The following is a 12,926-nucleotide window of genomic DNA, read 5'->3' as shown; positions in this document are numbered from 1 at the left end:
TGAGCCACAACCTCAGCCCCTTTTCAGGGATTTTCTGTAAGAAAAATATGACCCCTGTGTCAGTTATAGAGACCTGCTTTTATTTTGTTTTCCCTCCAGGAATGAGGAGAAATAGTAAAAAGTTTTTTTTTCTTGTTCATTTAAAAAATTTTTTTTTAGTTGTAGATGGACACAATATCTATATTTTATTTATTTTTATGTGGTGCTGAGGCGCAAACCCAGGGCCTAGCCCATGCTAGGCAAGTGCTTTACTGCTGAGCCACAATCCCAGGATCATTGTTCATTTTTTTATTGTTTTTTTTTTTTTTTTTTTTTGGTGCTGGGGATGGAACCCAGGGGCACTTTATTACTGAGTCACATCCCCAACCCATTTTTTATTTTGAGACAGGGTCTAACTTGCTTTGGGCCTCACTACATTGCTGAGGCTGGCTTTGAACTTGCAATCCTCCTGCCTCAGCCTCCAGAGCTGCTGGGATTACAGGTGTGTGCCACTGTGCCCACAAAAACATTTTTTTTCACCCTCCTAATATAAAGAGATGTCTGGAAGGAAGCACACTTTATCAGTGCCACCCATAGAGCTTAGAAAAAAGGAAAGCACTGGCAGCAACCAGAGAGTCTAACTCCAGGTCTGTAGTTTTCAGGTTGCACCTGCCCCAGGGTCAGCTGATTCACAGGAACCAGCTCTGTTTTCTTATTAGTGAAATGCAGATAATATCACAAGGTTGCTGTGAGACTGAGGAAAGTACCTTTTGTAAAAGGCCTAGGACATAGTAGTTTCTCAATAATTTCAGCCTCCATGGAACCATTTACTAAGATTAATTTTGATTGATTGTTATCTGCTTCACCTTTGGTATTCAGCTAAACAGAAAGAAATACACTATCTAAAAACTTCTCACAAGTCCATAAGACTTATCTGAGGAAAGCTGCTTTTAGAACTACTAGCTGCACTTGTATTTCTTTTCTTTTCTTTTTAAGCCCAATTTTAACTCATGTGGGACAACACTTTCTTAATGGAAGAGACAGGACTCATTAATTTCACCAAGCAAATTGAAGCTATAAATGAATCATTACATTAAGCCAATATTTCAGAGCATTTACTATTTCCCAAGTACTGACCTAAGCATTTTATATACATTTATAATATCTCATTTAATCCTAACAATCCCATAAAGCAGATAACTACAGTTAGCCTCATTTTATAGAGGAGGAAACTAAAGCAAAAGGATTTAGCTTTACTGACATAATAAAGCAGAGCTCAGTCACAAGCCAGAATAGAGAGGGGGTCGTCTCTTTTCAAGAAAAGTTTACCCATGTCTTTGCATCATCTGGGAAGACTATAAATATTCAAACCATAGAATTTTTGATATGTCCCTTCATTTACATTCCCACCACTGCATTAAATTTTGAAAGCTACCTCTTCTCAGTGCCATTTTTCAGAGAAGAATCTAAAACTCCATCACCATATTCCACAAGGAAAGTGGTCATTTAAACAAATGACTTCTCTCTGCCTGCCTTCCTTTAGCTACTTGTTTTTTTCCCCTGCCTCCCATCTGCTTTAAATAACAGCTTTTTATAATTATTCTATAATTGAGAGTAGTGGTCACCACGGTCCCATGAAGAAACCACAGAATACTACCAGAGAGTACAAGCAAGAGGAAAAGACAGTGTAACTCCCAACTCGATTCACAAAAGCTCCTCAAAAATACAAATCAAGGTGGCCGGAGGGCGGGGTGCGCTTCAGTGAGTAGAGCACTTGCCTAACGGGCGTGAGACCCTGGGTGGGATCCCAGCACCACGGGGGCTTGGGCAGGGGAGAGCCAACTCCACAGGTCAGTTTACCCAAGGTGTAAAGGTAAAGGCGAGGGCTGCCGGGCGCTCGTCGGGTGTGTTGGGGTACATCGCAGAACCGGCTGGTGTTGGAGGGTGCGAAACGTGGACCTGCCTCCGCGCGCTCACCTGTTCCCCCCACGGGGGCCGGGGGGCAGTTCTGGAAACGAGTATTGCCAGCTTAGCGGGGATGGGCTCCTAGAAGCCGAGCTCCTTCCCGTACTGAAGACAATTACTTTATTCAAAAGAAAAGAGAATCTTAAGTTCACTGCAGGCAGACGCCCCGGTGGGCGCCCAAGGGTTGGCGCAAGAAGGTCGCTCACCATCGCAGGGTGACGGTGGGCAGGAGGATCGAAGCCCACCTTGGAAACCCGCTGCAGGCTGCTGAGAGCCGGCGGCGTTCCCGGGCTCCACTCCCTAAGTCCCACTCCCCGAGAGGGCACCCCGGGCGCCCAGCAGCACCAGTGCCCTAAGGGACGGCCGTGGTCCCAGAGACCATCGGAAGAGATGTTGGGGCAGAGGGGACGCGCGCCGGCCTTTCCCTGCTGCAAAGTGGGCAGACCTGGCGTCGCTGTGCTGGCCGATCGCTGCCCAGAGCCCAGGCTGGGGACAACCCTGCGCCGCGCGCCCCACCTGGAGCCACCGCCGACCGCCTGCAATCTCACCTCCCGCCGCAGCCTCCTCTTCTGCCGCCATGGCGGGCACCTCCCGGCCACCTCCGCAGCCCCGGGGCTGGTAGCATGGAGGAGCCCGGGGCCCGCCCTGCCCGGGTCCCGGCGGCCCCGGCAGCCGGGCACCTGCGGGCTTCTGCCTGGTTCCGCGACAGCCGCCACCGCAGCCCCGGGGCGCACAGCCGACGCCGCCTCACTGCCCCGCCGGCCGCGGACACTGGGCCTGCGGACTGGGGCGCGCCCGCCCGCGGGTCTGGGCGCCTCGGGTTGCGGAGCGGGTGAAAGGGACCGCGCGGGCGGGGCGGAGCACAGTGGGCCCCGCCCCGCCCCACAGACCCCCTCCGCTGGAGTCCCGCGCTGAAAGGCCGAGAGAACCTTTCTCGAAACCCGTCCATTGAAAACAGGCTCCCACGATCGTGTTTTATTGAAGCTGTAAGCCCTTGGCGGGGGTGGTGGCGATGGTGAATGAAGATGTCTGCATCGTCGAGTAGCGGAAGGCGCGGGTTGGGGAGTGTGGGAAGAGTCTTCCCAGGACCCAGCTCTTAGTTGCAGACAGGAGCCGGCCGATGTCAGATAGGGGCTCCCCTGAGGAAGGCGCTTTGGCTCCTAGAACTGTTGGGTAAATCCGTATGTAAGATCCTTTGGAGATCTCTTGACAGTCCTACATCCTATGACATTTCTAGAATACATTGGTTCAGTGCTCTCTTCCCACTGGTCCCTGGATGGAGTCCTTGGATACACTTTGCCTAGTAGAGGTTAGTGGAGCAAAGGAACAGTGGAAAAAATACTAAAACTTGGAAGCCTTAATCTAATAATTTTCCTACCGGGACACAAGTACAGTCTTAACTAGCTGCTGTGTATCCTGAGGGCAGTTCATATGGCCATTAGCAGAATCTGGGCAAGGGGGTTGGAAGTGTGTTCCCTAGCAGAAGTAGGTGACAGGATGACTGTTGAGGTCTTAAGTGGAAACTTGGACTTCATGCACTTAAAAAGAGTTGCTGAAAACTACTCCCCCATCACTCTCAAAGACACACCCTAATGAAAACCATTCTTAAAACATCCCTAGCTTTTACTTGGAACCCCACCCCCAATTCCACCAACAATATCTTGTGCTGGCATTCAGAAAGAGTAATTCCATCAAGAGTCTGGCAGATAGTCTCAAGATCCTCCCTAGGTCTCCCAGAATGTGTTCAAACCCTGGCTTTCCCTAGCAAGTGCCCGGTTTTGAGATGGTTTGGTAAGGTTGTGTAGAGAGGCTGAAATCTCTTACACCTGGGTATGTGTTAAATGCCATTTTGACGCTGAGGCAGAATTGCTGGGATCCTGTTTTAGTCATCTTGCTTATGAAGTATTTCTCCTATTGTCTCAGTGACCCTCACAAAATCTTTGGTGAGGCAGTTAAACACCTGTAATTCCCGTCTTAGTACAGAGGCAGAGGTTCTGACCTGATGAGTATTTTGGCCAGGGTCACTCAGTAAATAGTAGAAGCAGGTCTCCTTCTTAGGAGCTCTTGCAGCGTGAGGTGTCCAATAAGCTTGCCCGTGAATCATTGCAGTCTTCATTCCTTAGAAATGATGATTCACTTCCACCAAAAGCCTGGAAGCAAGAAAGAAGTAATCCAGACACTGAACTATGAAAGCAGGAAGTGTAATAACACAGTAAAGCCGGCCCATTGGATTCTGTGGGACAAATTCCTCTCAATGGTTAATATGTATTTTCCTGATCAGTCAGGTTTATATTCTACTTGCTATTTCTTTATACTCTTGGGTTCTATTTTCTAAAACATGGTGGGGGAAGTGCCCCATCTTTCTTGTGGTTCTCCAGCTAATCCCAGAACCTTGCACAGGCCTGGCCCTTTTAAAATTCTATTTATTTATTTTTTAATTTTTAAATATTTATTTATTTGTTTGTTTATTTATTTATTTACTTTTTATTATGTGGTGCTGAGGATCAAACTCAGGGCCTCCCACATGCTGGGCACACACTCTACTGCTGAACCACAACCCCAGCCCCTTTATTTTGAGACACAGTTTTGATAAATCACTCAGGCCTGCCTTGAACTTGCAGTCCTGCCTCAGCTTCCCAAGTAACTGGGATTACAAGGGTGCACCACCACCACATCTGCCTCTTTTTCTTTTTCTTTCCTTCTTTTTTTTTTTTTTAAAGGAATAGTTACAAAATATCTCACAGGATAAGGAAGAGATAAGAAGCCACACAATGTCTTGCCAGATAGCTAGGAAGGTAATCTTTCATTTCCAACCAGTTGTTTTCTTATTTTCTCCTTGGGGAAAATGTGATAAAAGTAATTTGAAATATGACTCCCAGAACCTTCTGGTCAACACTATCCCCTTGCCAAAAGCCCAGGAATAGCCTTGCTCTCCAAGAACCCTTGTTTATCCTTGAGTGGACTTATTTTGTTTCACTGTTAAGTACTTAGGCAAGGATGGTACTGTTTTCAAGATAGAGCATGTATTTTTTGCCTATCTAGGAACCACTGCTTCAGGAACTATAAACTCCATCCTTTTCAATCTCTTGCAGGGATTGTAACAGTGTAATTTATTTACAATAGTTTACCGTAAGGCCACTTAGAAATTTTTTATTTGGTTCAAGGCAAAAATATTCATCTGCTTTGGAGTTAAACCAAAGACATTATTTCTTTTTTTTAAATGTTATATTTTTTAAACCTTTATTTTATTTATTTATTTTTTGTGATGCTGAAGATCAAACCCAGTGCCTCACACGTGCTAGGCAAGTGCTCTACCACTGAGCCACAACCTGAAGATATTATTTCTAATGATGCATAAAAAGAATTTTTAAGCTTCTAAGTGGATTGGGGAAAATAACTGAACCAGTAATATTTAAGCCTACTCTTTCATCCTACCCTGTCTCCAGCAGCCTGGGGAGAGTGAATCCTGGGGAAGATGTGAAGATACTTGGATCTGCTGAGCTGTTTGATGAATGGGAGTACAGTTGAAGAAACAAGGCCATGAGTGCCCTGTGTGTACCAAGGGACAGACCTGTAGTGGACTTCCGGTGTGGTAAAGATCAGCTGGAGTTTGGCCTAAGAAGGGGAGGAAAGCAGAGATACTTGGAGGAGAGTCGCTTAAGAGAAAGAAAAGGTGGAGTGACGGGTTAGGGGAGGGCAGTGGCAGTTGCCATAGGGAGTGGAAATTCAAGAAACATCTTCTAAAAGGTTATGGGGGAGCTTCATTGTGTAATGCGAAACCTTTCACGTTACTTTCTTGGAAAATAAATTCAGCAAAAGTAACATCCTTCGTAATGATTTTGGGGTTATTATTTGTTTTTATTAAAAGTGAAAATATTGAGATTGGCCTTGGGTGGAAGGTAGGGTCACCCACAAAATGCAGTTATTGAATTCATTTGATCACAGATATTTATTGAGCACCTATCATATTCTAGGCACTACTGTAAAAGTTGACTCCCGCCCTTTTTTTTTAACCTCACCTACTATGTAGTTACTTTACATAGATGTTCTCACAATAACCAATGAAGCATGCATTATTTCCTTTTGGAAAAGTCCAAAAATGATCTTTCCCTCTTTGCTCAGTGATCCCTTAAGACCAATGTATAGGAGAATGTGCAGAACTTCGAACCACCCTCAGAGATTCTGATGTTAGGTATGGGGTGAGACACATTAAATCTTTATTTCAAATTGGTATCATAGTTGATTTTGAAACAATTCTGAGATGATTAGAGTACTGTAGAAAATATTACCTTGTTAAAAATAAGTTTCCTTAAGGGCCAGGGTTGTGGCTCAAGGGTGGAGCGCTTGCCTAGCATGGATGAGGCACTGGGTTCAATCCCTAGCACCACATAAAAAAATAAAAACAAATAAAAAATAAAGATATTGTGTCCATCTACAACTAAAAAAATATTTTAAGAAAATGAATTTTCTTAATCCTAGATTGTTGCAGAGGATAAAGTAGGTGTGTGTGTGTGTTGGGGAGGGGGTATTTCTCTCAGTGGCAAGACACCAAAATTCTGAAAAAACTGCAGGAAGGAACAAAACTTAGGACAAGCATGAAGAAATCACTGTGCAGAAGTCTTTCTATGTGGAGTTATTGCTTACTGTCATTTGCCCCTTAGGGATTGTGTATGTCAAAGCCTGCACTAATATCTATTTTTGTAGATTCTAGACACTTAAAGCAGGCCTGGTGTCTCAGGGCTTCCTTAGTTCTCTGGGTACAGAAGGTTTCTTCAGGTTCTGTTCAAGATTATTTTACCTAACAGGACAAGGAATAATAAAAGATGTTAGGCCCAAACTGGACAGCTTCCCTTTCCTATTAGGAGTTTCTCCCTTTGTCAGAGATTTAAGTCATTCTATGTTTGGGAGTTTGATCATGAACCTTTTAATTTAAAGGCTAGTCAAAAACTATCTTCCCAATTTAGATAAAGCAATTGAGCCAACAGTAATTAGACCACTGCACCCCTGGCTGGATCTGGGAAGGAACTAAATTGACAAGGGTCTCTATTTCCACTGTAATAGCTTTAGAGGAGATGGACCAACAAAGACACAGTCTGCTGATGAACAGGAGCTGGGAGAAATGGCAAAAGTACTAAAGAGAGCAAGCCTTGGTCACTGGACCATATGTCCATCCTCATTGTTTGATGTCTAGAGACCCAACAAATCCAAGCTGCTGAGCTATGGTCTAGCACTATGGTTCTCAGTAATCCAGTTTTACAGATGGGTCAGGAAAGATGTCACTGAACCAGACTTCTCTTCTTTTATAGGCAATGCACATCCAGCAACAGAATCTAGGAGCTACAGCTTCAGGTAAGAACCACTGCCATAGAGCTGACACCCTTTTGATTACCTTGTAGCTTGTCAGAATAAGCCTAATTTGGTACCATGTGGACTTGTGCTTTAGGTGAACCTCATCCAATACTAGGAACGTGAGTCTTGATTTAAATCAATAGTGAGGCCTAGCACTGGCTTAGTAAAGGACAGCTAATCATGGCCAATAAGATGTGAGGATTACTTTGCTTAAAATGTTTTTGGAAGGTTTTCCTTGCTATTCAAAAAAGGAGGTACACAAGGTCATTTGTCAAACTGAGGGCCTTGTGCATGCTAGGCAAGTGCTCTACCACCGAGACACACACACCCAGACCCAGAATTTTCTTTTTAAGGCCTTATATGTCATGGGATACAGAGTCCCTGCAGCTATCTAGTTTCTGAGAAAACAAGACCAAGGACAAAGCCAACACTTTGAGGATGGCAAAGTAAAAAAAAAAATGGAAAGAACCTGTGCCAGTGATGTTTTTGAGATGCTGAATTGACTGCCTTGGAAGCCCTGTCTTGTGTATTCCTGTTATGTGAGATATTCATTTTCCATATTACTGAAGTCACTTTTACCTGTGTCTTCTGTCTCTGAAGTCCAAGTAACAACTCCCAGTAACAATAAGCATTCTAAGTAATAACTCTTGAAACATTACCCCATGTATTCTTCTGTATTCTAAGAAGTATATGGGGGTAATTTGTCAATGAGACATGCTGTATGTTTTGGAGAAGGTGCACTGGATTTAGGTTTCAGAGTAGTTTAATACCTATATTTTGGATATCACAATCACTCAGTCTTATGACTATTATCTATAGAATGATAATTTTCTTTATAAAATAGTTGTTAAAAAACAAATCATGTTAAGTGAAAGCATCTTGTTTATAAAGTTATTTGTATCACTAGATTCTTTTGAAAGTTGAATTTAGAGTCTCCAAGCTTCTTCTCTTGCCTAAATTCTGACATTTAGTATTTTTCTGTTTTTTCTTACCATGGCATTATTAAAATGATGTGTGTCAGGGAAGAGCTGGAGTGCAACAAGGCTGAACAGGATTGACTGCCTCCCTCTGGACTCAGTGGAACAGATCATGATTGACTGTCTGTCAGTGTCTTCCACAGGACAGAATGTAGTGGTATCTGAGCCACTTATATCTTTCTCCTCCATGTTATTTTGAGACATTTTCAATATACTGCTTGCTAATTGGTTTTGATTTAGTGGGGTATATAAGCTATATGCCCAGCAAGTGCCTAAAAGTAGAATTTGTAATTTGTGCAGTTATGTTTTTAGCTACAAATTTGAACAATTTCAAACATGAACTTGTCTGATTTTGTTGTTGTTGTTGTTTGTGAAGCAGGTAAGTGCTCTACTGCTGAGCTACACCTCGAGCTCTCTTGACGGTTTAAATGGAATATAAATGAAACTTCAAATGTTTGTTTTGTTCTTGATGTGATCCTTAAGTATAGTAGTTGTTCTGCAATTTACATTCACAAAACAGTCTTTCCTGAGTTTTGGATAACACCTATCTCAAAACTCAAAAATAAAACCCAAAACACCTCACCAACAGAAATTTTATAAACATAGTTTTTATTTTTGTCTTACCTTCAGTGAAAAAGCCCTCGTGCCACCAAAACATTTTTTTTTTTTTGAAACACTGAACTCAATAGCCTGATGACTATTTTTCTAGACAATTGCTGGATTATATTGCTTTTAAAAAAATAACTAAGATATATTTTTATTACTTTATTCCTTTTTAAAGCAGCAATATCCCCTCACATTGTCATAAAAATCTAAAATATCTCTAATAGTCCCAAATGTCTTGCTTTTATATTTGTTTTAAGTGTTTGTTTCATTAAGATTTTTCAGAAATAAGTGCACTTCTAAAGAGAAAATAAATTTTAAATAAAGGAAACAGGAAATAATCATGGATGCAGCAAAACAGTCATTTTGAATGTTCTGAATTTTTACAATTCAAAGAATGTTTCTAGTAGCTAGGGATCTTTACTGATTAAAACCTCAATTAATTTATTTGCAGACCATCAAAAGATATTTGTTTCTCCTACCAGTTGAGACTAATTGTCTAAAGCTTTTCTACACTAAAACATAAAAAAAAAAATGTACTTAAAATATTTTAAAACTTCGATTTACATAAAGATATGCAGGTGTTTTCAAAAAAACACAAAACATTGAAGTATGATGCTATTATGGAAATAAGTGAAACCCCATCTGAAGCCTTAGCGAAGAACATTTTATATAGTCCACATTTGGTACTTTCCATTAAGCTAACTAGCTTCTTAGATCAACTATATATTCCATTTTAGAAGTGGCTGATTTGTAAGTGGACTCCTTATTTTCAGACAACACAATGCTTTAATACAGTTAAAAAATTAAAGCCATGTTAATATAATAAATTCATAAAAGAAAAATATCATAATTTGATTTAATACAAAGGTTTAATAAAAAAGTCAATGTCTACATTAAATCAGGAAACCGAAAAATCTGAATTATACAAGCTTTCTATATACTTAAAAAACCAAAAGCACACAATTTATAATAAAATTCTTTTAATTCAAAATAGAGTCTAATTTAAAGAAAATGTCATTATTCGAAGTTGATTAGATAGGGTTCTGTTATTTAAATTAAATGATTCACCTGAAATTTGGGAAATGTATAATAGAGAAAATTCAATCTCAAGGGTACTTTGCAAATTATCTAACTAATTTGCATCATGAATCAAATTCATAGCTTCCAGAGGGCAGACACAATCTTTAATTGCTTTGAGAGAGGCACTTAAGAAACGCTTCTGATGAGGAGAAATCCCTAAAGATGTGAACCACTCTATTAACTCCAGAAAAGAATGAGGCTCTAAACAAAGCAAACTTTCCAAAATGTCCCTTCTAATGCCAAGAAATCATAACTATTTCTAAGTTGTTTCTGATAATAATGAAGGAAATAAAACTAAAATGCTCTGTTCTTATATGCTCCTTATATTGATTACAGTCTCTCAGTCAACTTGAATTAGTGGTATTCTTTCTGTTCTAGCATAGTTATGATACTTNTAGGGATTGCTGCTGGCCTTTCCCTGTAAAATAAGGTACTGAGTAACCATGGGAAATTTTCCTGAATTCTTTATTTTCCAACAAATAATTCTTACAAATCTTGTGTGCTATTTTCTAATTAAAAAGGCCAATGACATTTATTGTGGATATGAGAATAGTTCAGTGGATTTCAAAATAGTTGAGTATAAATTTTTACAAAAATGTTTTCATTTACTTAGAATTTTAAAATTCTTGTACCAAGACTTTTTCATGCTATTTTTAAGTAGAAAAAGAGTGACCGATTTTACAGTTATATAAAATAGGATATTGTGAGGATTGGATCCTACTTAAGTAATTAAGGACTAGAATTCTTCTAGTAGAAGAACCAAAAATTCAAAGTTATTTGGGAAAACAAGGTACTACATATTTGTGATGAAATGTGAATGCAAATACTTCTCAGTTGTATGAATTTCAAGAGAATCAAGAATATTAGGTTTTTTTAAAAAATAGTCATGAATATGCCTTCTTTTTTTAAAAATATATTTTTTTTAGTCGTAGATGGACATATATCTTTATTTATTTATTTATTTGGTGGCTGAGGCTTGAACCCAATGCCTTACGCATGTAAGGCAAGTGCTCAACCACTGAGCTACAACCCCAGACCCTGAAAGTGTCTTCTTATCATGTTAAAAATATTTGGCTATAAAAATCATTAAAAGAAACTATCAGTTTTTATTGTATATTTTTTAGAGGGTGGGATACTGTGGATTGACCTCAGGAGCCACATCCCCAGCCCTATTTTGTATTTTATTTAGAGACAGGGTCTCACTGAGTTGGTCAGCACCTCACTTTTGTGGAGGCTGGCTTTGAATTCAAGATCCTCCTAACTCAGCCTCCCAAGCCACTCATATTACCGGTGTGTGCCACCACACCTGGCTTACATTAAGGAATTTTCAACAATATTTTAATGAATACATTGGGTGTTAAGTTTACCAGATTATGTAAAAGGTACTAAGATATTAAGTAGAAGGTTCTAAAAAGCAAAATGTGTTTTTTTCCTTTACAGTGGACATTAGCCTATGATAAGTCATTTAGCTATATAGCCAGTATAGTCTCACTTATATAACCCAGAAAACATTGACTTGATAACATTATAATAGTGGTACTTCTTCTGCTAGGGGTAATCTAGCAGAATTGAAGGTAAATTAATCACCAAATCTAGAAACTCATAATACTCAGACTTCTCCCCCAAAGTCCAGCAACATACCTTATATGCCCCCAGTCTACGCCTTCAAAAAAGGGGTGACTTTTTATTTCTTCTACTCCACTATTCCCAATTCTATTTTCAGAATCAGTACAAAATCTATAACAAGAAAACAAATTATATACAAATTATATCTAAAGTACTCAGGTTATTTTTTTTATTTTTTTAAAGCATTACAAAATTTTTTTTGAAGCTTACTATGTTTATTGTGGAAAATATAGGAGAAAATAAAAATCACCCATAATTGTAGTATTTAGGGATAACTATTATAAATTACAATGTATGTAGCCAGTCTGCTGTTGTTGAACATTTAGATGGTTTCCAATTTTTCATGACTAAAACAATATCCAGATAAACATACTTAAATGTTTATATACATCAAATTATTTGCATAAGCAAAACTCTAAAAGCAGAGTCGCTAGGTCTAAGGTCATATATAGTTTAAAGATTTTTTAATGACAGGCTGTTCTCACAGGTTGTTCCATTTATAATCCTTCCAGCTCTTCACAGCAGTACCAAAATACATCTTAGTTATAGAACAGAATAGAATCTTTTGCTTAGATGATTTCATATACAGACTTTCATAAAAAGGAGTTCCTACCACTAACAAATTTCCTTTCCCTCTTCTCTTTAATAGGATTAGGTCACTGCATTCTAACAGGAGTGACATTTTGCTTTTAATGTGTATCAGTCCCTGAAACAATACAAGACTTCTTCCCTCTTCTTGACTCCTACTTTTTTTCCATTGCAAACTTCCTTTTAAGAGTTTACATTAAAAAAACAAAACAAAACAAAAAAAAAAACCCCTTTTCTTTATTGACTTCTTTGGCTATGTAGATCAGTGGTATCCTCTCTTGACACACAAAAGTGAAACAGATCTTTTAGGTACCTGTGAAGTGTTAAGACACCCTGAATTCCTCTAGGGGTTTAAACACTAACCTGAGAATTAAATCCTTGGCTTTCTCAGAGATAGGTACTTCTGGAGGAAATACTAGAGTTTCTTTCCAATTCATCACTTTTCTGTATGTTTCTTGAGGTGTTTCGGAGCAGAAAGGTGGATAGCCTACATGTCACAAAGAAAAACAAAAGCTTTGTCAGCTTTTGTGATTAATTAAATTGTACCTACTAAATATGTGCCACAAGAAACAATGCTGAATGCTGTATCTAATTTAAAAAATACCACCATTCATCAATTTACAATAAAATTGCCAATAGAGTCAATAAAGGATTTAAAGTACCCCTCTTCCTTATTTTACCTGAAAAGTCATGCAGATACATGAATGTCCAGGTAAATAACTGCCTTCCTTCAATAGGATCCCTAAAGAGTCCTTT

General features: G+C 39.6%; 2 protein-coding genes across 4 annotated transcripts in view; both read right to left on the bottom strand.

Moving 5' to 3' along the window:
- Arntl2 (aryl hydrocarbon receptor nuclear translocator like 2) overlaps window positions 1–2,773 on the bottom strand; it is a 75,031-nt gene extending 72,258 nt beyond the window's left edge. Inside the window, exon 1 of one of the 3 annotated variants that reach the window (XM_048802458.1) lies at window positions 2,493–2,773. In XM_048802458.1, the coding sequence (XP_048658415.1) occupies window positions 2,493–2,523 (31 nt within the window). In that variant the 5' untranslated portion in view covers window positions 2,524–2,773. The remainder of the gene's footprint in view (window positions 1–2,492) is intronic. The other 2 variants (XM_048802457.1, XM_048802459.1) reach the window with 2 other exon arrangements.
- Window positions 2,774–2,919: 146 nt separating this feature from the next.
- Window positions 2,920–12,926, bottom strand: part of Stk38l (serine/threonine kinase 38 like) — a 29,678-nt gene continuing 19,671 nt past the window's right edge. Inside the window, exons 10-13 of the mRNA XM_015493414.2 lie at window positions 12,534–12,657; window positions 11,598–11,693; window positions 10,349–10,374; window positions 2,920–3,110 (exon numbers count right to left, since the gene is read on the bottom strand). Of these exons, the coding sequence (XP_015348900.1) occupies window positions 2,920–3,110; window positions 10,349–10,374; window positions 11,598–11,693; window positions 12,534–12,657 (437 nt within the window). The remainder of the gene's footprint in view (window positions 3,111–10,348; window positions 10,375–11,597; window positions 11,694–12,533; window positions 12,658–12,926) is intronic.

The sequence above is a fragment of the Marmota marmota genome, unplaced genomic scaffold (genome assembly GCF_001458135.2).
Source record: "Marmota marmota marmota unplaced genomic scaffold, marMar, whole genome shotgun sequence".
In the NCBI taxonomy this organism is placed as follows: domain Eukaryota; kingdom Metazoa; phylum Chordata; class Mammalia; order Rodentia; family Sciuridae; genus Marmota; species Marmota marmota.
This window is presented reverse-complemented; position numbering and strand designations above follow the sequence as displayed.